The sequence below is a fragment of the Protobothrops mucrosquamatus genome, unplaced genomic scaffold (genome assembly GCF_001527695.2).
Source record: "Protobothrops mucrosquamatus isolate PMUCROS unplaced genomic scaffold, P.Mucros_1.0 scaffold97, whole genome shotgun sequence".
NCBI lineage: Eukaryota > Metazoa > Chordata > Lepidosauria > Squamata > Viperidae > Protobothrops > Protobothrops mucrosquamatus.
This window is the reverse complement of record NW_015386472.1, coordinates 345788-368973: the sequence shown is the minus strand read 5'-3', so window position 1 is coordinate 368973 and position 23186 is coordinate 345788. Positions and strand designations below refer to the sequence as shown.

The 23186-nt window shown below is 47.4% G+C and overlaps 4 protein-coding genes across 4 annotated transcripts in view; 2 read left to right on the top strand and 2 right to left on the bottom strand.

Annotated features, from left to right (window-relative positions):
- LOC107284510 overlaps window positions 1–6535 on the bottom strand; it is a 23776-nt gene extending 17241 nt beyond the window's left edge. The window contains exons 1-7 of the mRNA XM_029283458.1: window positions 6152–6535; window positions 5876–6032; window positions 5113–5316; window positions 4409–4567; window positions 2975–4094; window positions 1176–1331; window positions 554–688 (exon numbers count right to left, since the gene is read on the bottom strand). Of these exons, the coding sequence (XP_029139291.1) occupies window positions 554–688; window positions 1176–1331; window positions 2975–4094; window positions 4409–4567; window positions 5113–5316; window positions 5876–6032; window positions 6152–6329 (2109 nt within the window). The 5' untranslated portion in view covers window positions 6330–6535. The remainder of the gene's footprint in view (window positions 1–553; window positions 689–1175; window positions 1332–2974; window positions 4095–4408; window positions 4568–5112; window positions 5317–5875; window positions 6033–6151) is intronic.
- Window positions 6536–8739: 2204 nt separating this feature from the next.
- CUNH11orf1 (chromosome unknown C11orf1 homolog) lies at window positions 8740–11617 on the top strand. Its single transcript, XM_015812590.2, has 4 exons — window positions 8740–8779; window positions 9120–9347; window positions 10277–10343; window positions 11332–11617. The coding sequence occupies exons 2-4, from the start codon at window positions 9123–9125 to the stop codon at window positions 11508–11510; spliced, it is 471 nt and encodes a 156-aa protein (XP_015668076.1). The 5' UTR covers window positions 8740–8779; window positions 9120–9122; the 3' UTR covers window positions 11511–11617.
- Window positions 11618–11824: 207 nt separating this feature from the next.
- CRYAB (crystallin alpha B) lies at window positions 11825–14711 on the bottom strand. Its single transcript, XM_015812589.2, has 3 exons — window positions 14514–14711; window positions 12879–13001; window positions 11825–12121 (listed from the first exon to the last, which is right to left on the bottom strand). The coding sequence occupies exons 1-3, from the start codon at window positions 14709–14711 to the stop codon at window positions 11918–11920; spliced, it is 525 nt and encodes a 174-aa protein (XP_015668075.2). The 3' UTR covers window positions 11825–11917.
- A 4710-nt stretch (window positions 14712–19421) lies between these two features.
- Window positions 19422–23186, top strand: HSPB2 (heat shock protein family B (small) member 2). Its single transcript, XM_015812587.1, has 2 exons — window positions 19422–19566; window positions 22144–23186. Exons 1-2 carry the CDS (start codon window positions 19470–19472, stop codon window positions 22584–22586), a joined length of 540 nt encoding a protein of 179 aa, XP_015668073.1. The 5' UTR covers window positions 19422–19469; the 3' UTR covers window positions 22587–23186.

The following is a 23186-nucleotide window of genomic DNA, read 5'->3' as shown; positions in this document are numbered from 1 at the left end:
GTTCCAGCGGGCAGGACTGGCCTAGGGGTATTTTAAATTGGTTTTAGCCAAATTTTAGTAGAAGCGGCCGATTATATATTTATTTTTAATGATTTTTTAAAACTTCTATTGTATTGTATTAAATTGTTTTTAACTGGCTGTAAGCCGCCCTGAGTCCTACGGGAGAAGGGCGGGGTATAAATTTAATAAAATGAAAAAATGAAAATGAACTACCTATCCAGGATCCGGTGCTTTCATGTCTCTTGAGCCTGGATCAATTTAATTGAAAAAGAACCCATATGACACATACACCTTTGAACTGGACCGAAGTCAGCCTTCTGCAGGTTTGAACCCTCCAAAGACCAAACTAGAGATAGCTTTCATTTAACTCTGCTCTGTTTCTGTTTCCTAAGTAAAATGTCATAAAAAGCATCTGAGCTGCTCTTAAAACAGGCTTGGAAACCAAGAGAACAAAAAATAAAAAATAAAGGAGAAAAAAATAGTCCCTTTAGCAAACTGAATGGAAATCTCATTCCACCCAATTCCAAAGATGAAGTCAATGTGGCCGTGTTACCTTGTTTGTTTGGAGAACTCTAGCATGGAACAGGGCTGGCAGAGCATGGAGCCACAGGTACGCATAGGAGCGAATGGCATAAACAGGCGAATATTCCCACGTCTGGAATCCTTTGCCATAGACGAGGTAGTGCATCTGTAAAAGAAACGCGCTACAAAAAATGTCCAACGTTTTGCTTTCTACAACATGTAGGCATACAAGGAAGAATACTAAGCACTCAGCCAGTACCTGTCAAACTGTCTATGGGGATCAATCATCCAAGTTAAGATGTCCCCCCCCCCCACCGAAAGGCAACTGGGCTTTGTTTTTTTTTCTTTGAAAACATTTCGCTTCTCATCCAAGAACTGAAGAAGCTTCTTGGATGAGATGTGAAACATTTTCAAAGAATAACAAAACCCCAAGAAAGTCCAGTCACCTTTTGGACAAGCACCCTTGGGATACCTGTCAAAGTCATCAAGAAGGAAATGGAGGCATTTGGTACCCTGATGATTGCCCTAAGAAACCAATCTCTACAGGATGCCTGACCTCATTTCAAAGGGTTCAGCTGAGGCTTTTAAATCCAGCAAGTGATTAAAGAGGCTGATGAACCATTCACTCTTCTGCAAGCTAATAAGACACTCACAGGTTCCCAGTAGTTAAAGGTCTCATCGCAGTCGGAGATATTACTTAGCAGAGCTGCGCAGAACCTGGCTGAGATTAGACACTTGAAAGCCGTTGATCCTTCAGGAGCCCAGACGTGACCTGCTTTGGTTCCCGAGGACCTAAGAGAAAAGCAAAGCGGTTGTTATTATCCGTATAAATGGAGGATGGAAAGCGAGGAGAGAAATGACAGGAGGAAAAGGGTGCTGCTTCCACAGCTATTCTGGCTTTCGGATACCATGGAGCATTCAGAAAGGCTGATGAGAGAATCAGAGGGCCAAATTGGGGCATTTAAGGCATACAAGGATAATCACGGGATGAAAATGCTCTCTTGGACCCAAACCTCATTTATTCTTTACTTAAATGCCTATGGAGAGCTTATTTTAAATCAGGGGTCTCCAAAGTTGGTGACTAAGACTGGTGGACTTCAACTCCCAGAGTTCCCCAACCAGCCATACTCCAGATATCTCCATCATGCTGGCTGGGGAATTCTGGGAGTTGAAGTTCACAAGTCTTAGAAAGTTGCCAAGTTTGGACAGCCCTGTTTCAAATTGATCAAATACTATCTGCATCAATGTTTAAAACTGGCCTGATCTATCAAGACCAAATCCTTGCCCTGTAGGAGAACCTGGTTAAAGGGACCTATTTTTGCAAAATTATGATTACTGGCTGGGAGAAGTTTTAAGTTACCTTTCCTGTTGCTGATGTGGCTACTAGGGCGGACATCCTAAGCCTAAGGCTTGCCATTGCATGGATTAGTTTTGAATAAAAGAGGCGCAAGCCCATTTCTTCTCCTCCCTCCCTCACCCTTTCTGCCACTACCTCTCCTCCCCCCCATTTACCCTTCCAGGCTAGCCCATAATTCTCTCGTCCTATTAACAACACACGAAAGGCCCCTCCCCTTCCAAAGCCTGAATCCCAGGCGGGGGGGGCTGGATTACAACTCCCATCACTCCTTAGTATCTTCAATCTTCTGATAGAAGGTTGAAGATCCTGGGGGCTGATGGGAGTTGTAGTCCAGCCCCCCGGAGGGCCCGGTGGGGCAAAAACCAGGCCATCCTTCCTCGTTCTCGGCCCCTACTCGGCTCTGTTTTCCTCGGCGGCCGGCGGCGGCCCCTCGTCTCGGTGCCGGGCAGGCGCCGCCGAATCCCCGCCGCCCCACCGAGGCCGCTGCCGGGCCCCCTTGGCAGCCATGCCGAGTGTGGGCAGGCGGACGGGCTCGTGGCGCTCAATGCAGGGACGCGGCGCCAGCCGCCGCCATCTTCAGTGTGGGCACAGCGCAGGCGCAATTCCTTTTCCTCTCACGTCTGCTCCTGCGGCGGGCTGGCGCTGCGCTTTTTGTGGGGCGACGCGTGGAAAAGCACGAAGTCGCCAAAGGCGGGGCAGTAGGGCCTAGTAGGAAGAGCTCCAATCTCATTTGCGTGCTGAACGTTCCCTCCGTCCCCTAAAGTAAACTGCTTTCCCCAAGATTGGTTTTCTGCACTGCTGCACCCTATTTATTGCAGGGCAAAGAATGTTACTGCTGCAAGGTTTTATATAGGTGATGCTTTTTTTTAATGCAGCAGTGCTGCTTGGTTAAATAAATAAATAAATAAATAAATAAATAAAATCAAACAAACAAACAAACAAAATCTATTCCTCGGGAAAATTTTTGTCCTTTATTTTATTTAAATTCCAGCTCTGTTTTTTTTATAAATAACTCAAGGTGGCAATCACATACAACTCCTCTCCCTCCTCCTCTTTTGCCAACACCGACCCTGCCAAGTTCTCCGGGTCCTCCTACCTAACAACCACCCGGAGGCACCGCTGCAGTTCTTCCCTAAGCTCCGTCTGCATGGCAGCCGCCTGGGGGCGACCGAGCGCTTTGTCGCAAGACTGGTAAGTGAGCCTGTAGCAGAGGCTGGTGTGTGTCGCCCCCGGGTGCCGAAAACGGTCAAGCAGCTGGATAGACACAACTGTGTCCAGAGACACACGCCTGGCAATGATATGAAACTGGATTTCATGGAATGTTTCTGCATCTGGAACCCAGAAGCTGATGTCGTGCACGTAGGTTGGTGGGTAGAGGGAAAAGTTCTGGAAAATGCCTAAATGGCCCCCCAAAAACTGGGTTGCAAAACGCTCGTCTGAAGTCCAGAGCATCCGCCAGTCAGAAATGCCACATACGCACATCGCCAGAAGATCAAGGTTCAAAGAAATGCAAACAATGTTTTGATTAAGGCTTGAAAGTTGCCACGGAATGGTACTTATTGTCCCGACATGAAACTCCTTTGGGCCAGAATCAAAACCCTGGCAGCTTACGGTCACAGCGTATTTTGGGTTGTGTAAAAATGGTTCTGAAGAAGATAAAAAGGTATTCTGTTGACTGTTTTCTGGCTCTTGGTTCAGAGAGTCCAACTTAACATCCGATGATCGGAGTAAAGAGTTTAATGTATCTATGAGACTTTCAGTCAGGAGCTCTGCATCTTCTACATCTTTCTTAACTGCGCAGACGAAGATGGCCTCGTGAAAAATAGGAGGATCGTGAACAGAAATTTTACATTTTCTAAAAGCCAGTCCACTGAGGGCCAACAAAGTCTGAGGAGAAAAGTCTCTCTGCTTTATAATAGAATGGAGAAAAATCAACAGGGAAGGTCGAAGGTAATATTGTCCCAAGGTCCAACTCAAATCATCATCCTCATCAGTTCCTGTGTCACTTTTAGAGGCCACAGATTTAATTTTGGGGTAATTTTTGGCAACAGGAACCATCCAAAAGGCATCTGATGAAGGAGAAGCAGAACGGTCTTTGAATACCAAGGGAAATGAAGAATTCGCCTTCTGAACTGTGAAGGATCTGCCGAGGTCGTCAATTAGTTTTTCATTTATAGTTCTCACAGGATGCTTTGAATTAATATCTAAGTAGTTCCTAATTCATATTATAAAAATATTAGGAAAAAAGAAGTATTAAACAAGGCAAGCCATTAACCTCAAATGTTTTATCTTCAAAAATAGCAAATTATTGATGGAGCAGTAAATGTGAAAGAGTGTTACGATTTTTAGCCTATTCGTTAGTGTTATCTTAGTTTCTCAGATGTCAATACAAAAGGCATCTGGACATTAAAGGAAATGTAGACACACACACCCCTTAAGTGTTCCATTTAAGAGCACACTCATCAGCCAAGGAATTGATTACATTATGCAGAGATCAGACTCAAAGGTTCTGGAAATTCTGCCGCATACCTCTTTATCTTATCTAGGAATATCTGTGGAATTTCGCAGGACGTGAGTTTGCCTTCCAGCTCCGCTTTGCAAATCAAAGGTTGAGAATGCAGAAATGGCACACTCCGGGTGAATATGTGATTCACAGCGCCTTCCATGTGGAAAGATTTATCCTGATTCCTACAAAGAAAGCAGAGAAGTTTGGAGGCAAATGAATTCAATGCCTTTCATTTGTACAATTAGCTGAACCAACTGAAAGCAAATTAAGATGGAATCCAAAATCCAGAAGGCAAATGTTGGGCTGGCTGAAACACCAGGCAAGATTCATGCTGAAAGGTGTCAACAGTTAGAAGAACAATCTTTGTGAGACAAAAGAGCGTAGTTCCACATATACAGAAATAATTCAGTTAAGGAAGGCTGTATAGATCTGATTATTCCCAAAATTTGTATAGGATTTTACTGGAAATTTATTCTGTTCCTTCAATAAACTTGCCCCCACAAAGGCCTGAAAACCAACAAGGTCATAAATCTTTTTTGCTACAGGTAATAGAAATTTAAATATGAGACATATAAGTTTTATAAGAAATAAATCCTGTATGTGCAGTTGTCATCCACAGAATTTGCATGATGCTTCCCAAAAGAGATACGTAGGAGCATTTGGCAATAAGGCACTTTCTCGGGCAACATCCAAGGTGGCACCTGGGATAGGATCCACCGCACCTTACCTGTAGCCGGTACATTTATATCCACCAATGTCTTTGATATTAAATGGCTCAATGCCACTCAAGATAAATCCTGCTTCTGCTGCCATCGCCACAACTTGCCAGCTGTTGTGCCACTCACGCACTGGCTGGTCTGCAAGGGTTCCTCCTTGTCCTCTGCAAAGTGCCACATGGATGTCTCCTTTCTCTGCCAAAACATCTGCACAGCTGGAGCAAATAAAAAAGAGGGGTAGCATTGCCTTGCAGCTAATGTAGCAAGTTGTCAGGGTTTTTTAGTTGTTTTCAAGAAATCTATTTATTATATTGTTTTTAATAATTACAGGGAAGTGAAAAATGTGAAAAGTGTTCTTGAAGAGGAAAAATGAATAATTTTGGAGCTAACCTCACTTCACTTCTGTTCTTTTCAGAACTTTTTTTTAAGGAAAAGAAAAACAACTCCAGAGTAGTCTTTTCAAGAGACTTCTGAAACATTGTTTTGCACAAAAATATTTGCTACTGGAGGTGGATGAAATAGTTGCATACAGGGATACCAACATCAAGAACCAAAGCCACAGACATCCTCAATTGATATTTCCTTTGCCCATACAATCCTGCAGCTCTTTGCACAAAGCTCTTAAGAGTAACAAAGATATGCCTGTTGGGAGGATCAAAAGGTAGCTCTAACTTCTCAACATTTGTATCTTAAGGTTTCTATGGTAGTACAAAACAAAGGCACGCACACACATATATGTAACAGGACAAAGTACACAGCCTTGCTTTGTCTCACCTGCAGAAAAACTTAGCAAGAAGTTCCCTGTTCTCTTTTATTCCAGCCTTTTTTCCACAATGGGGGAAATTAAAATAAATACGGTCAAAATTCCTCATAGCTGGCAAGAAGTATTCCTTCAGTTTTGTGCAGTTGACGGAAAAGTAGATTTCAGCACCTGGATTATTAAAGGAATAATGCAGAATTTAATAGTTGAATTTTTCCAGGTGAACAAAATATAAGGATAACAAAAATGCAATGAAAATGCTTCCCCCCACAACCATACACATCGTTTACCTTTGTCTCTCAGAAATTGTACATTGGATTTAGTGAAAGCTTGTTCAGATACAGACTCTTCACTACCATAGCAGGTTGCAATAATATGAGTATCACAGCCTCTTTCTTTGTACAAATGGACCGAGAAGGAAAAGTTTCCTTCCCCAACCAGTAGGAAATGTGCTTGTTGATGCTGCATGGAGACAAACGGTCACTGTCAACAGCCAGAGTCTGGATTGTAGAAGACTTCAGGGGACTCTGCTCCTTTAGTCCGTTGCTTCTGAGGCAATCACCTGAATCATTTTTGAAACAGGAAACAAGGAGATGCAAGCTCCGAAATTCATCAAATCCCTCGTTCTATAGCAGAGAAGCAACCAAGCATCACTCATGGCCAGCCAGCATGGCTCACAGCAAGCAAGCTGGGGAGCTGTGCCCCAAAACTTGCAGGAAGCACCTCAGGGCTCCTCCTGGATGAGAGAAACATCTTGGGTCTCTGCCAAGACTACCTCCAAGGATGCTACAGGAATGAAACCAAGGAGGTAAAAACAGTCTAGGTTGCTTTTGCACAAGAAGCAATAGGTGGATACAAGAAGCAATGGGTGGAAGCTGATCAAAGGGAAATCCAACCTGGAAATGAGGAATTTCCTGAGAGCGAGAACAATTAATCAATGGAACAGTTTTGCCTCCCAGAGTTGTGGTCGCTTCATCGCTGGAGGTTTTCAAGAAAAAAATTGGACAATTATTTATCGAGGATGAGGCCTTCCGCCTTGAGCAGGGGGTTAGACTAGGTGACCTCCTACGTCCCTTCCAGCCCTGGGAGCCTATGATTTAATTCCGCTGCTTTCTTTCAAAGCACACCCAGGGGCCAATGTTATATTATGCTATTGCAAAATATTATATTAACATTATTTTCACTATTACATTCTTGATTCTTTGGGAGAGGAAAGAAAAGGACCGACCGACCCCTGGCTGGGGATGATGGGTGCGGCAAGACTAGAGGAGCGTCACATCTAGAATGGGGCGTAAATAGCAGCTAATCCATTTTTATCCCCCCCCCCTTCCAAATTCCCTTCTGGCCAATCCTTTTATAAAACAAATTCCGGAAAGGAGGGGGGGAAAGGATAAAAATATTGCAAAACTATCCGGAATTTCCCCACTCGCTTCCTCCTCCTCCTCCTCCTCCTCCCCAGCCGGCCCGCTTCCACGGGGCTCCGAAGCGCGGGCGAACGTTTTATACGTCACTTCCGGCGCGAGCGTTTCCCTCCCTCTCCCGGCGCGCGGCTTCTGCGATTGCCATAGGAACGGCTCCCTCCCTCCCCCCCTCCTCCCCCGCCCCTTTCGGGTTTCCCGAGGCTTTCTTGGCGGGGCGCCTTCGGCAGGTGGGGGGGGGCGAATTTATTTCTACTATTACTGCTACTATTAGGCTTATTCTCGTGTGTGTGTGGGGGTCACTCCTTGGGAAGGGTGAGACGGTAGCCTAGGGGTGTGTATGGAGCCTCCATGTTCAGGAGCTCTCTCGCTCTCTTCTTTTTTCCTCTCCCCCTCAAAAAAAGGGAGGAAGGAAAGTAAGGGAGGGAGGGATAGAGAAGGAGTGAGAGGGAAAATAAGGAAAAGGAAGGAAGGATAGAGAAAGTGAGGGAAATGAAGAAGGAAGGGAGGGAAAGTAGAAAGAGAAGGAAGGGAATAAGGAGGGGACAAGGAAGGGAGGGAGAGAAAGAAGGAAGGAGAGAGAAAGAAAGACTACAGAGGGAGGAAAAATAGGAAGGGAGGGAGGGGAGGGGATCTTAGAGCTGGACAGTACCCCTACAGAGCATTTAGTCCACCTTTTCCTGAGGAATGGCAGGTGAAATGCAGGGTTCTTGACCGAAAGTTCTTCCTCTAAGGTAGAGCTTCTTAAAGCGTAGCCCAAGGGTCCCTGGGGGTTCCCAAGACCCTATCAGTGTCCGCAAAATCAAAATAATTTGCCAGCCTATCCTAAAAAACAATTACAATATGAAAAAAACCCATACAGAGTAAATTATAGCAGTACTTTGAGCCACCTTCTGATTGAAGGGAGTGCATTTAATCAGTTATTTGGAGGTGCCCTTGGGACTTCTCTGCCCCCCCCCCATCAACAGGAGGGCAAGAAGGTGGCTGGCCCCATTGCCATCCCTCTCCTACCCCCCCCCCCTCTTCCCATTCCCTGCCTTTGACCACTTTACATCAGGGACAAGACTAGATGTCTCTTCGCTCATGGATGATGGGCAAGAAAAAAGTAACAACATGAAGACACGGCAGAAAAGAGACCGGGACATAGTCATGCCACGCTGGTGGGCAAAGGGGCCAAAGCTCTTAGTGCCCACCTCTCTTGGCAAGATGCAGTTTTGGATAAAAGCCTCTTATCCCAGCTGAGGACAGTGACATCAGCCCTAGCCCATGATGAGGAGATTACATCACAAACTAAGCAAATTAGGGGTTTTTTGGCTGCCTGCTCCAGGTCCTCATCTCCTTGGCACTTTTAAAATCCATTGATAGCTTTCACACCCAGGTCACTGAGGTGTTCCATTTTTCTGAGATATTCCAACTGAGAACGGGAAAACTGGCAAGAAAATGTGGGATTTGGACGAAACCAGTAGTTCCAACATCACCACTACAACTTCTGATTCCGAGGTATTTCTGGCTGCCGAGTGTCCAGATTTCTCACCGTTCCAGGCTGAAGTGTTGGGAAAATTCCCCTTTTCCCTTTAATTCAAGAAATGTCAAGAAATGTAACAACAGAAATTTTGGGCTCAAGTCGACGACTTACTCGTAGATGCCACTTACCAAGCACCTGAATTTAAATCACGTGGGGTTGTAAATGCGAGGACCAGTCATACGTCACTTTGGGGGGGGGCGTTGTTGTTAACTTTGAATGTTTGCTGAATGAATGCCTCTAAGTCGAGGGCCACTTGTAACGGCTCTCTTGATGTGCTCTCTACAGCCCTTGGCCTGTTTTTCTCTCTCCTCTCAGGACATGTCCCTGTCGTGCTTCTTTAACCCTCTTCATGGCTGCTTGCTCCACGCAGACGGCCACGGGGAGGTGTGGACAGACTGGAACAGCACATCAAAATTCTTCCAGTATGGGTGGAGGTGCACCACCAACGAGGACATGTATGCCAACAAAACCCTCTTGGGGAACTGGAATGAGGAGCGTTACGATATCCAGAGAAGGAGGCAACTCAAACCTCTTCCTTCCCAGGTCAGACTGCCATTTGAACAGGATTGAAAAGGGCCATTGCTAATTATCAAGTGCTTTGGGGGCTTTTTATAATTCTTTGCGGGGTCCTTGGTGGTCTTTGAGCTTGGTTGTTTTCTTGCAGACGTTTCATGACCCAGCTGGGGAACACCATCAATGCTAAAGGGCATTTTATAATATGCCAATGTCTGAAGCCCAGCCTTCAGGACCCATGTAGGGCCATGTAGGGCAGACAGCAGCTGAGTTCACGCATTGTACCCACCCAACACTTGTTTCAAACCATGGTTTGTTGAATAACTTACCATAAATCATGATTTTTCAAACCACCGTAGATGGGGTTCACAAAGGGGGTTCATGCAAAACTCAGAAAATCCACACTTAAGATTTTGTGCTCTGTGAGTTCTGTTTCAGCCTAACCTGTCACGTGATGTGAATAAAAGGTGGAAAAAAGGCCATTAGAAGCAGCTCTCTAGGCCTCTTAGGAGACAAGTAGAACTCCAATATAATAAAACAATAGCCCTTGAGATGATATTTAAACATTCCTGGATCTGCACAGCCTCCAATCTAAACAGAAAGTCACTTCAAGAAATGGAGCATCCTGAAAAATCTTGTAGAGCACATTCTGCCTGTTATTGTTTGGTCCTGTTTGCTCTCTTCAGTTCCTGGGTTATTTTCGTGTGCACATTTTTATTTTATTTTTTTTGGCAGCAAACTATTTGAAATCAGCCAGGCTAAGCTCTGAGTTCAGGAATTTGGAGGTGATCTCGTCATACTCCTCATCTTCCCACTATGTTGACTAAAGTTCTGTTGGTCTCTGAGTCACAGTTTGCTTTGGGGGAGGGGTCAATGCCCTTCCTCTTGAAGGTTGGGCTGGAGGGAATGAAACGGTCTTCTGAATGAAGCGTGCACTGACCCTGGACTTTCCCTTTCAGTACGGTCACTATTTCGAGTCCACGTACGGGTCAGACTATTCCAAGGAAATGCCTCGCAGATTAAGAAGTAGGTGTACAAAACTAACCCGCAGGAAGAAAAAGACGCAGCCAGGAGACCCAGGGCTTGTGTATATATATATATATATATATATTTCCCAAAAGATTCGTAGCAGAAGAGTTGAAATAAGACAGACACAAGCATCGATAGCATGGGACCCGAGAAACCCCAGGGGGTCAGATCAGAGACAGTCAATATCGCAAGCCAAGACTCGGGGGGGGGCCTCAGGTGCACCCTGGGACAGTCAGTGAAACACACCCAGGTGTGCAAGGGAGCTGTTGCTCCTCCCTCTTCCCAGCATTTCTTGGTTTGGGGGATTCCAGTTAAGCCCCCTCAGGAGTCCAAATCCCAGGCTGGCCTAAGGGCTCAGGTGGGATTTTCCCAAAGCCCAGAAGATAGGAAAGTAGGCAGCCAACTGCAGGTAGTCCTCGACTTACAATGATTTGTTTAGCGACTGCTTGAAGTTACAACAGACTGAAAAAAGCGACTTACGACCGTTTTTCACACTTATGACCTTTGCAGTTTCCCCATAGTCCCGTGATCAAAATTTGTACACTTAGCAACTGCTTCAGCTTTATGACAGTGGCAGCGTCCCCGGGGGGGCTGTCATGTGATCCCCTTTTGCGACCTTCTGACAAGCAAAGTCGATGGGGGAAGCCAGAATCACTTAACAACCGTGTCCCTAACTAGACAACTGCAGTCATTCACTGAACAACTGTGGCAATAAAGGTTGTAAAATGGGGCAACATTCGCTTAACAACTGTCTCTTTTACCAACAGTAATTTTAGGCTCAGTTGAGGTCATAAGTCGAGGACTGCCTGGGTTGAAATCCCTGCACAGCAGGGCAGCTTATTGGCCTTCTGGGTGCCCTTTGGCTAGGAGAAGGCCAGGCCAGGGCTGCCTTGGGTTGTCGCAGAGGGGTCCAGTGTGGGGACTACGTGCTGCTGCACACACCTATGCACCCCCATGCCTTTCCCCCTCCTCTCTGTGCTCTTAGGGGTGACGCGAGAGCCTCACTGGTTCCCCGGACACCAGCCTGAGCTGGAGCCCCCTCCGATCAAGCCCACCGCTCGGTCGTGCTACATGATCGACTACGAGCCTCCACACGGCAGGGCAGTCTGCTCTCTGACCGAAGGGAAGCCCAAGGCAGCAGAGGAAACGCCGCTGAAGCAGTAGGCCGCTGCTCCAGGATCACCTGGGGGGTGGAAATCTCTGCTGGGAGGTCTCCTCGCCCCACCACGAAGACTAGAAGCCTGCTTGCTGGGCGGAAGTTCCTAAAATAAAAGAAATGCATGCCAGGAGACCCTCCACACCTTTGTGTTTCAGTTCTGGTTCCTTCCTGGCTTTGTGTGGGGCTCTCTTAGCAGGTCCACCACTGGATTAAACCCTCGGTGCAGGACCGAGCCTTCGCTAAGGTTGAAGTTGGCCTTGAAGACTGAGGGGGGGAAAGCTCCCACCTGTTTATTTGTTAGTAAAAGGTGCCTATCTTTGCACAGATAAATAAAGAAGAAGAACCAATTTGCCGTTTCTGTCCCAGGGAAAGGCTTTCTTCGGGGTGGAAAGGGCGGGCCTTCCAGGGGCCTCTATTTCCTTGGTCCTGGCAGGAGTGCCGATCTTTCTTCCCGCATGACGGGGATGCTGCGCTGCGGAAGTTCCTTGAGTTTCCTTGGTCCGTTCACCGTCAGGATGCCATCCGAAGAGAGGGAGGAGGTGATGGTGAGGGGGTCCACGTCGGCTGGGATTCTGTACTTCCTGCTGAACTCGCGGGCGACGGAGCCCTGCCTGTCCTTTGTGGGGGGAGAGGCAGAAAAGGCAGTGCAGGGTCAGTAGGCGAGTTTGCTTAAGTCTAGTGGTGAAAGTGCTGGTCTAGAAACCGGGAGACTGGGAGTTCTAGTCCCGCTTTGGGCATGAAAGCCAGCCGGGTGACTTTGGGCCAATCACCTGGTGACGGTGAGTTCTAGTCCCACCTAAAGGAGGAAAACGAGCTGGGTGACTTTGGGCCAATCACAGGGAGATGGTGAGTTCTAGTCCCGCATTAGGCATGAAAGCCAGCTGGGCGACTTTTGGGCCAGTCCCTCTCTCTCAGCCTAACCCATAGGTGGAGGAAGAAGGAGTATTACGTATGTTCGCTGCTTTGAATTATAAAGCAATAGAGACAGGATATAAATCTAATGAATAAATAGATAAAATAAGCAGCATCTTGCAACTGAAAAGCTCTGTGTTCAGCTTTCCAATTTATGTTTCTGGGTGCCAGGTTAAGATCCATCCTCTCCCTGAGAACTGGGCAAGTCACCCCCAAACAGCCTGGCTGGTAACTGAGATCGTGATTAACTTCATCTCTGGTTGCCTCTGATTTGAAATGGAAGAATAAGCCAATTAACATGCCATGCTGTAGGCATCACTTTGTGATCCTCCCAGGTGCAGATATTGTGGCTGTGTGGCCTCTCCGGAGTCACTTTGGAGAGTGAGATGGGCGACATACAAATTTAATCCCTTTCACCTCCTGTTGCTGTGCCAAACGGGGTCATCCCTGAATAGACCAACCTGGCGCTCCTCATGCTTCCCCTGGACTTCAATCATGTCTCCCCAGACCTTGACCTTCAGCTCCTCGGGAGAAAACTGCTTCACGTCCAGGTTGACGGAAAACTGATAGTTGTCCAAACGCATCTGAGGACAAACCGTTTGGGTTAGGAAAGACGATTTCGTATTTAGCAAAGTCAGGAAATTCTAGACACAGAACACTTCTGCGTGTGTGAGGCCTTGTAGCAAGCTTTCAGCGAATTAATCCTAAGTTATGATAATAAATAATAGCAGTAAGGGAAGACAGGAGGCCAAAAATAAAAGCTATGGGTCTTTGGACCCCTTGTAAAATTTGCAAAGGCATCTTGTGGAAGTTGCCATGAATCTCTCTATTCCCTCATTGGGTTGGTTTTGCAAATACATTTAACAAGATCAGTGCAAAAGGAGCAGATACATTCTGATGACATGAGAAACGGTTTGCTTTACCTTTAGCTCAGTTTTTTTGTGGCTTTGCATGATGTGTGAACCCAGCATCTCTGGTTACTTGCATATTTAGTCCAAACCAAGAAAACCTCCGTGCTTTCTCCCATCACCTGACCAATTGCATTCCAGCCTTCCACTTCTTTAAATGTTGTTGTTTTTCTAATTTAACCTCCCCCTCTTCGATTTTTCATTTATCTTTCTGAGGTCTGGCTTACTGGTTTTCTTTATTTAAAACATTATTTTATTTAAAACATTTATATAGCCGCCCATCTTTCAACCAAGCCTGGGTGGCTCCCAATCAAAAGACCTATAAAATCACAAGGAAACTCTAAAATTAAACCAATGGAAAAGATTAACACGGTCTAAGATTGCAAGGAGCAAGCAAGGTGTGGCTTGTATTTGGGGGAAAATATCCAGCCCTTTTATAGCTGGTCCCATGGAAAGGAGCGATGCCCCTGCCGGCATCTGAACAGAAGGGACAGAAACAATGCCCGTTTTGTGAAGAAGTGAATCCTTGGTGCAACGGGAGGGCCAGATTGCCAGCAGAGATGCTGGCTGGGAGGATGGGAATTGTGGGTCAACCTGTCTCAAAAGGAACCCTCGGAGACGCCCGGATTAAGTGGCTTTTGCCATGGAGCCCCACACCCTCGCTCTGCTGCATGCAAACCTCACAAAGAAACGAATAACTGAGCAAGGTTAATGACCTCCATGGTTTGAGACCAGGCTAGTTGAAGGACCTTCTCGTCCCAGTTACACCCATTGACCCACCAGAACACGGAAGCAAGAGAAGTTACGGGTCGCCTCTCTTAAGGAGGTCCATCTGTTGGGACCAAGAAGAAGGGCCTCCTCCATGGGGGCTCCCTCCACGTGGAGCATCATCCCTGCGGAGATAAGATTGGCCCCTACTTTGTCGCTCTTTTGAAAAGCCCCAAAGACGCAGTTTTGCCAATATCTGGCCTGGGCACCTCGGAGGGATACAGAGTTCATCAAATGGTTGCTGTGATTATTGTTGCCAGCAGACTGGGCATTTATTGGGTTTCGTATTGGGGTTTTATTTTTGTAAACCGGCTGGAGTCAACATGAATGAGTTGGGCGGCTATATAATTTTTTTTAATGTAATAAATACATAAAAGGTCAGCAGGTGCATCCTGGCATGGGGGCAAGGGCAAGGGTTACCTCGGGAAGTCCGCTGTCCATCCATCCCGCGTTCCTGAAGGCGAAGGGCCTCGCCAGGAAGGAGTCCAGGGGCCAGCTGCCTGCGAAGAGTTCGGATTCCATGACGGGATCCCCAAAATGTTGGCCGAAGAGGCGGCTGGGCGAGAGGCCGGGCAAGAGCCGTCTGCGGAAGAAGGGGTGGTGGATGGAGACGTCCATCTCCCCCAAGGAAGCGGCCGGTGGCAGTGCATACTGGCGAGCCAAGCGCCTGGCTTTATATGCTCCCTGATGCCAGGCGCTGCCCTGGCTAAAGCCTCCCGACCCATGACGTCAGGGATCCCTGATCCTGCTTTTCTGCCCGCTCCGGCCGGCCATTGGCTGGGGGCTGGCAGAGGCGTCTCAGTGCCCGCATGGCGGACGGAAAAGTACACAGTGAAATTCTAGCTGGTCAGCAGAAACAGCTTCTCTTCCCCCTCCTGTCTCTGGAAAAGAAAAGAAAGAAGCTCTGCCAGCGTGATCCGCATTCCTGCTCCTTCGGCCGCGAATCCTGGCCTGACTATTTTTGTCTCGGAAAGAGTGCAGGGAAGCTGGCATCAGGTTGGCATCGGGTCATCCAGCCCACCACGGCCTCCTTCTCTTGGGCCGAACTATCGTGGGTAGGGACTGGGGGCCTGGCACCTCCCTCCCTGGGGGAGTTGAGTCATCTTGGCCAGATGAAAGGAAAGCCCGCCAAGGGTTGGCAGATGAGGTCACCACTGTAACACTTGAGGGTGATGGCCGCTGGGTTAGAGAGCTTAAGGGGGGGAAAGGAAAAGGAAAAGGAAAGGAAGGGTATGGAGGATCACACTCCAAATATCTAACCTCCGTTGTGAATGTCACGGCAAAAGGGTGAAAGGTAAACTTGTCTTGGGATATTGCAAAGACTTTTGATGGTAGTTAGAAGTTGGATTCAATGGATCCAAAACTCCTTCCTTCCTTCCTTCCTTCCTTCCTTCCTTCCTTCCTTTCTTCCTTCCTTCCTTCCTTCCTTCCTTCCTTCCTTCCTTCCTCTCTCTCCTTTTTCCCTTCTTCTCTGACTACCTTTCTTCTTCTCCTTCCTTCCTTCTTCCCTCTTTCCTCCCCCAAAGCCCCCCTCCTCTTGCAGACCCCTGGCCTCCCCAGAAGTCTTCGGACACAGCCTGGGTCATTTGTTTGGCTTTGGGGACGATGGAGCCAAATGTTTTTAATAGATGGTGAGATAGAAGAGATGAATCATTTCCCCCACTGGGTTAAATTTAAACCTCTTTGCTCAGGAGGGAGAGAGACTACATAAGGCTCCTGCCCATAGGCCGTGATAGCACCTCCAGCTGAGCATGCCGTGAATGTGGTTCGACCAGTTCCCCCGTCTCTCTTTTGTTTCCTCCCCCCAACTGTGGGAAGGCGCAAGCACTGCCATGTGTTCACCCCAAGAGCTGAGAGTTTCTTCTTGTCAGATCTGGAGTTATCCTTGTTGAGTCTAAGCCCCCATCACAAGGACACCTCGACACAATTTCCAGACGGTGAGAAGAAGACAGCGAAATGAAGCTTCCTTTGTTGTCAGATGCTGGGGCACCCAAAACAATGTCCCCCCCACTCTGCAGCTTCCTGAGTAATTAGTAGTTCTTGGAAATCAGATCATGAAGAAAGCTATGGGCGTAGAGGACCTGTCCATGATTATTTGGAAATATGGCCTGTTCCCGAGTCGATTCCTGTCCCGGGGTGCTTTCACTCAACAGTGTCAGTTAACTCAAGGAACATCTGAGTAAGCCTGCATCCAGTCTCAGCAATAAACGTGCCTATTTATATGCAACCGTGGTGTCAACAAACACATGCCATGACTCTGTGAAAGGGTTGAGTGGACATTCAGCACAGTGTGGTTAGGTTTTGACTGTGAACGTTTAAAAAAAAACCTTTATGCAGTGTAAGTTCTGAATTTACTTTTCAGGAGCCATTTGAAATAAATAAAGGTATTGTGTATTGTTGAAAAATGTGGCAATAATCCCCTAAGATTATTCCTAGACGCGTAATACATTTCCAGATGCCGTCACTGGCCGTCAGCTGTTGGCAGCAGTGAAGGTTTGCAGCCTGATCTGCCGGTGCAAATATAAAATGCCTTACGTAGTCCACCATGTGAGTTTAAAAGCTGAGGTTTATGAGAGCTATAGCTACTGAGGCCCTGAGGCCCAGGGTTGCACCAAACCTCAGAAACCTTGGGATCATCTTCCAGGATCAGCTGCAATCTGTCAAGAGGGAGAAACTGGATTTGTTTTTGTTCCATTGTTATATGCAGGGCTTTTTTTGGTCATAGAACGCCCAGAACGGAGTTCCGGCACCTTTTTTGGATGGAACCTTGTAGGGTAGGCAATATATATAAGAGATATATATATATATATATATATATATATATCCTTTAAAATTCTAAAAATTGGAGGATGACTCCTGGGTAAATTCATGTTCGAAGGGTCACAAGCAGTGAGACCACCAGGAGATTAAAAAGTTACAAAAATTTATTGCTATTAAAACATTAAAACACCTAGCTTTCGCCGGCCTCCTGCCGGCTTCGTCAGGGTGACTAGNAGATCTAGGAGCCGGGTGCAAAAGGCACCGCTCCTATAAAAACAGCTACCCCACTGATGGCTAGTCACCCTGACGAAGCCGGCAGGAGGCCGGCGAAAGCTAGGTGTTTTAATGTTTTAATAGCAATAAATTTTTGTAACTTTTTAATCTCCTGGTGGTCTCACTGCTTGTGACCCTTCGAACATATATATATATATAATAAGATATATATATCTCCAGGTAAAAGACATGAAATCAAATTTAGTTTTCTGAGGATGGTATCCAGTGCCTCCTTCAAAGAGACTTGATGGGAATTCCTGCAGACAGACCATTCACAAAACAGAAAAGAAATACGATACAGACTCACTTCCATTGATGAATTGATTAAAACGGGGGGGGGGGAATCTTGATGTCTGCTGAGAAGGGTTTTATCTTTCTAGATTCATTTTAGTCTAGCTGTTTTGCATATAAATTGGCCTTGGGAAATGTTTTGTATCTTGGGGAGAGATAGAAGGCAAGAGAGACGTGTAACCTTTTTCCTGCCATCAGTTTTCTGCTCCAAGTTGACCAGCAAAACTATTTTTGACAGATTTCAAAGCATTTATGGGGACAGGGGTCTATAGCAACCAAGGGGAATGGTGAAGCTTCCTTTGAACTCAGGATGATGTTTTTCAGAAGCTCAGAATTTGTGATTAGGAGCTGTAGATAGTAAGGAAGGTGACCAAGCGATGCAGGAACCTTGACAAAAAAGGGACTGAAACATTTTTTTAATGTCCAGAGCAACAGGATAACATCCAGAAGCAGGTTAGACAGACCCCTGCCTGATTCAGTGACATATACTGCAAGGAGGAGGAAGAGGAGAGGGATGGTGCAGTCCCATCAGCCTTGTAAGTTTCTGCTATTATTGCCCCTCTCACTCAAAGTAGCTTTAGCTTCTTTGTGGAGTTGATTTTTTGGTCCAAGGACTGCGGCAGAATTCATTGGGAAGGAAGCCTCACCAATTGTGTTCATGCCACAGGCTAATTCCTAATTAGCAGTGAACTAATTGTATAAGGGTATACATTACACAACCCTCTACCAGTCGTAAGTATCTGATGCGCACAGTACCCAAGACTGAAATATGCTTGGCTAGTGTGGTTGTTCCATGTGTCGTGGGTGAGGGGCGCACGCTCTCTCTGGGGCTGTTCTGTGACAGCCAGGACCAGATGCCACCGAAGGCAGCTGAGCATCTGATCTCTGGGGCAGAGGAAGTGGGGCAGAAGCAGGCGCTCTGCAGTGGCTTCAGAGGCAAAGCAGACAGGCGGGCTCCACTCTCCGATTTCACTGTGTGCAAACAAGAGGCAACTGAAACCCCAAAAGATCTGCAGGGAGTTTCTGGTTTCTGAACATGGGTATCTGTTAAAACACACACAGTTTAAACGTTGACATTAAATATGTTCCACATACAGGTAGATAATACGATCAATTTGTAATTAGTATAGATTTAAATGTATATATAATGCATTCGTTGGTTTATAACACTATCTGTACACACACATACACACCCCGCAACTTTGCTTGTCAAATTTGGGCTGCTCTGCCAGAGCACAATTCCCTTGTGAGGCCACTGTTGTGGCTTTGCACAAAGCCACGATGGATTGGTGGTGGGGTTTTCTTTTCCCCGTTTCGTGGTGTATTCAACCAGTTGTGGCGACGAGAGCCAGGGCTTCAGGCGATGGCCAAAGCCAGGTCAGCCTCTCTGCAGGGCTCCAGACGGCTGCGCATCAGGGAAGCTCACTGTTGCACGCATCCTGGAGGTGAAGTCCAGCGCATTCAAGAAGCCCTACAGCCTTTTGATTGCAAGAGGCCAGGGAAGGAAGCAGCCCAGCCTGTGGGGGATTGTCTGTCCCTCACCTCAAGTTGTGCATGAAAGTACCCAGGGATTTGCACACTTCTGCATGGTGAGAGTTCCCTAATTCAGCATCCTCCTCTTAACCACAGCAGTCTGGACAGTGGCGGCAGCAGCAGCAGCCATGATGCAACCAGCCAGGCAGCCTCTGAAAGCAGCTGCTGCCTGATTCGAAACCCGGGTCTCTCAGGAGATAGCCTGGTTTTCCCCAAGATGTTGCTGGTCCCAAAGACTAGCGGCCACCTGACCCTCAACATCAGAGGCCTCTCCCACCGCCTTCCAGTAGCCAGAAGATGCTCTCCTTGGGAGGGGGGCTGCAGAGCCACAAGCCTCCTGGTCCTCCCTGGGGGCTCAGCACAGCAGGGCCCGCCTGTCTATTTCGGTCCATCTTTTATCACTTCCTCCTCCCGGTGGAATTTGCTTTCCAAGTGTCCCAATTGGCCAGCCAGCCAGCTGGCTACAGCCTTCCCAAGGAAGGCGCTGGGGAGCGAGCACATCTAGACAGCTTTCTCATCATGGCTCAGCAGCACAGCCTGCCCCACGCCTACCCCATGAGCCCGGAATGCGAGTTTGCCAACCCCAGCAAGATTTACGACCAGAATTTTGGAGAAGGTAAAGTGGGCAGGGACACCCCCCTCCCCATCCTTCCAGATTGCAGGTTTCTGAGGATTCCAGCTCTGGGGTGGAGGGACCTTCCTGGAATAGTTAATCTGGGGTGCAAGCCCCCCATTCCAATGTGCTAAAAAGTGCATCATGAGCCTTTTGTGGCTGGAGCCCAATCTTTCCCAGGCCTTTGTTGTGTGGTTGTGTAAATGGAAAGGGAGATTATATTTGGACCAGCAACCACCCTTACAGAGACTTGGGAGATCCTGTGTTTGGGAAGGAGGAACTTCCGGATCAGTTTTGGTTTATTTTCTTGGACAAAGCCCTGCTGAGCACCCTACCCACTGCCAATGCTGGGTGCGGGTGGTGGAGAGGGACAATATTGGGGGGGGGGGTACGGGAACACTTCCTTCTGGGGATCCCAGCCTTGTAACTCAGTTTCATAGATGATTCGGGCACACTTACAGCTTCCTGCTTTGCTGTAAAGTTTGTGATATTTTTATTGTGCTGCTGGTTGTGTTTCATACACTCCTCAGATAGGGAAACATATTCTCCCTGCCTCTCCCGCCCCGAAGCTTTGCAAAGACGAAGAGTTTTTCCAAGAAAAAGCTTGGCTTTGCCTTGAATCTTAAAAGTTGGAAGGGTTCCCTTGGGGCCATCAAGCCCAACCCCCTGCTCAAGGCAGAGACCCAGATGAAAATCTTTCCAACGGCTGGCCATTTCTCTTCCGCTTCTACAGGAAGGAGAACTCACCGCTTGTGGTTCTCTGTCGAATTCCTGAGGTCGGGAAAGTTGCTCGCCAGCTGCCTTTCTCTGGTTAATTTTGATGCTCGTGGCAACATTTTTTAATTATAGAGAGATTGCTTTTAATTACTTGATTCAGGTGCCACCCAACTCCGAACAACTCTGGGCAGCTCAAGATAGAGTAAAAAATACATTAGAAAAAGGAACAAAGTAAATAAATGACAAAAGAAAATAAGTATTCTGAGACCTGGCATGAGGGTGAGGAAGATCTGGCTGCAAGGTCCTTGGGGAGAAGCTAATAATAATCGCCATCTGACTGCAGACAAGGAGATGTTTCTGCCCGGTCCTCCCCTCCCTGCCAGTCCCTCCCCTTCCCTGGCACAAACAGAGCCGGTGGAATGCAGTCGGCTGGCACGAGGAGGGGGCTTTTGGAAAAAAACGCTGCTGCTGGCTGGAGACTTTGGGAAGCCCACTTAAGCGCTGCAAAGCCCAGCTGGCATGCGGGGCCGAAACGCCCCTGGAAGGAATGCAGAGGCAGCCATCAGCTACGCCACCCCCTCCTGGCCCCGTCGGGCAGTCTGCAGGGGGTGGAGCTCTTGGCATGAACCGGTGGAACAACTGCCTTGCACAGAGAGGGGGGAGTAGTGTGTGGCCCGGCTAATCATGCCAGGCCTCCCCATGTAAGCAGGATGGAGCCCCCTTGGGGAAGAATCATTGGCAGAAGTGGGAGAGGGGAGGCCAAAGAGATTGGGGGTCTGCAGGAGAGAGACGGTGCTGCCCTCTCCTTGGAGACCCCCCCCCCGAGGCGCAGCCATTAGAAGGCTGCCTTATTGGCAGTGGGCGTCTTTCCTGGCAGCAGGTTCTTCCTCTGCTCTGCCAAGCGGCATCTGGAGTGGGAGAGGCTGGGAAGGGACTCGGGACCGTGCTCAGCAATGGAGCAGCAATTTCTCCCCCAAGGAAGAGTCCACCTTCTCCACCAGCAGCCCTTTTGAAGAGATTGGAAGTGGACAATGGCTTTTCGGCCATTGAGGATGCCGTGGGCTCCGTTCCAACCTTCTGAGGAGACAGGCTTTGCGGGTTTTTAAAACTCAACACCAGCCTTCTGCAAAACATCTTGCTTAGCCATGGAAGCAACGGTGAGCTTGGAGGAGCAAGTCACGAACTGGGGGTTGGTTTCAGTCAATCAATCATTCAATCAGAATAGAGCTGGAAAAGGGACCTTGGAGGTCTTCTAGTCCAGCCCCCCGCTCAAGCTGGAGATCCTGTATCATTTCAGACAAGTGACTGTTCAGTCTCTTCTGAAAAACCTCCAGTGTTGGAGCACCCACAACTTCTCGAGGCAGGTTGTTCCACTGGTTAATTGTCCTCACTGTCAGGAAGTTTCTCCTTAATTCCAGGTTGCTTCTCTCCTTGATTAGTTTCCATCCGTTGTTTCTTGTTCTGCCTTCTGGTGCTTTGGAAAATAAGTTGACTCCATCTTCTTTCATACTGCTGCTTCTAATCTGCAGAAATCCTTTGATTTTTTTCATGGGTTCCTTCTTCTGTTCAAAATTGCTTTCTCTCTCACACACACCATTGCTTTTCAGCCATAAAATAATAAATAATCCATACTCCATAGAAGAAAATATTTGTAGCTCAAGGCTGAAATGAGGGGTCCTTGGTGCTCTCTGAGCTTGGTTGTTTTCTTGCAGATGTTTCCAGACCCAAACATCACGCACTATACTGATAATGTTCCCTAGCTGGGTCATGAAATGTCTGCAAGAAAACAATCAAGCTCAGAGAGCACCAAGGACCCCTTATAAACCATAATACATGCTAAGCCACGATTCTTGTTTCTTCTAGGCCTTTGCCCTGGAGATATTCTGGCTCCAACTTTGTACCATGGTTATTATATCAGGCCCCGGATTAACAAACAGCTGGAACGAGGGATTTCAGAGGTCACCCTCAATGAACACAAATTCCAGGTCTTCCTTGACGTTTGCCAGTTCACCCCCGATGAAATCGCTGTCCGCACTGTGGACAACCTCCTGGAGGTGACAGCCCAGCATCCTCAGAAGGTTGACCGACATGGATTCATCTCCCGGGAATTCACCCGAACCTACATCCTGCCCTTGGATGTCGATCCCTTGTCAGTCAAAGCCACTGTGACCCACGATGGCATCCTGAGCGTTGAAGTCCGGCGGACGGGAAAGGAAGTGAAGGCCAAAGTCAACGAGGTGGAAGTCACCAGCCAAGGACAACCAGAAAGGAAAGCAGGAAGTTCAGGAGAGACCTCAGATCCCTAAAACATCCTTCTAGGATGGCCCATTTTGGGATACGTTGAGTAGGTGAATTTGGAAGTGGTCTTTCATGGACACCAAAGGCCAGGCCTAGTTGGTCTCCTTGGCTTCATCTTTTCCTCCCCAAATATCTAGGGTTTTCATTCCAAGAAGCTTCTCCCACAAGGTCTTCAGAGCTACAACTTATCCTTTTAGATGTCTTCTAACCTTCGTTCATCAAAAATATAATTCCCCGGATTATAATGGAAGACAGTAAAGGCCACTGCACCAGTTTGAAACCTTTTTGTTTCTCACTTTGAACAGGTACCATAATTCCTAACATTTTTCTGCCAATGTGGTAGGCTGATGGGAGTTGTGGTCCAAAGCACTTGGAAGGCCAGTAGAGTAGGGAAGATGACACTCGCAATGTTGCTGGCATTAGACAGACTCAGATGATTAAACCTTACTTTCTTTACCAAAGAATTAATTAGCCCTTTTGAGATGGGCTTAGTTTGACAACCCATCAAATCAGCCCTTTTTATTTTGGAATTCTGCAAAGCTTTATTTACTGCCCTTCCTTTTGCTCTTGGCTGCTTTTACTCATCTGTTGATGATTAAATGAGATTT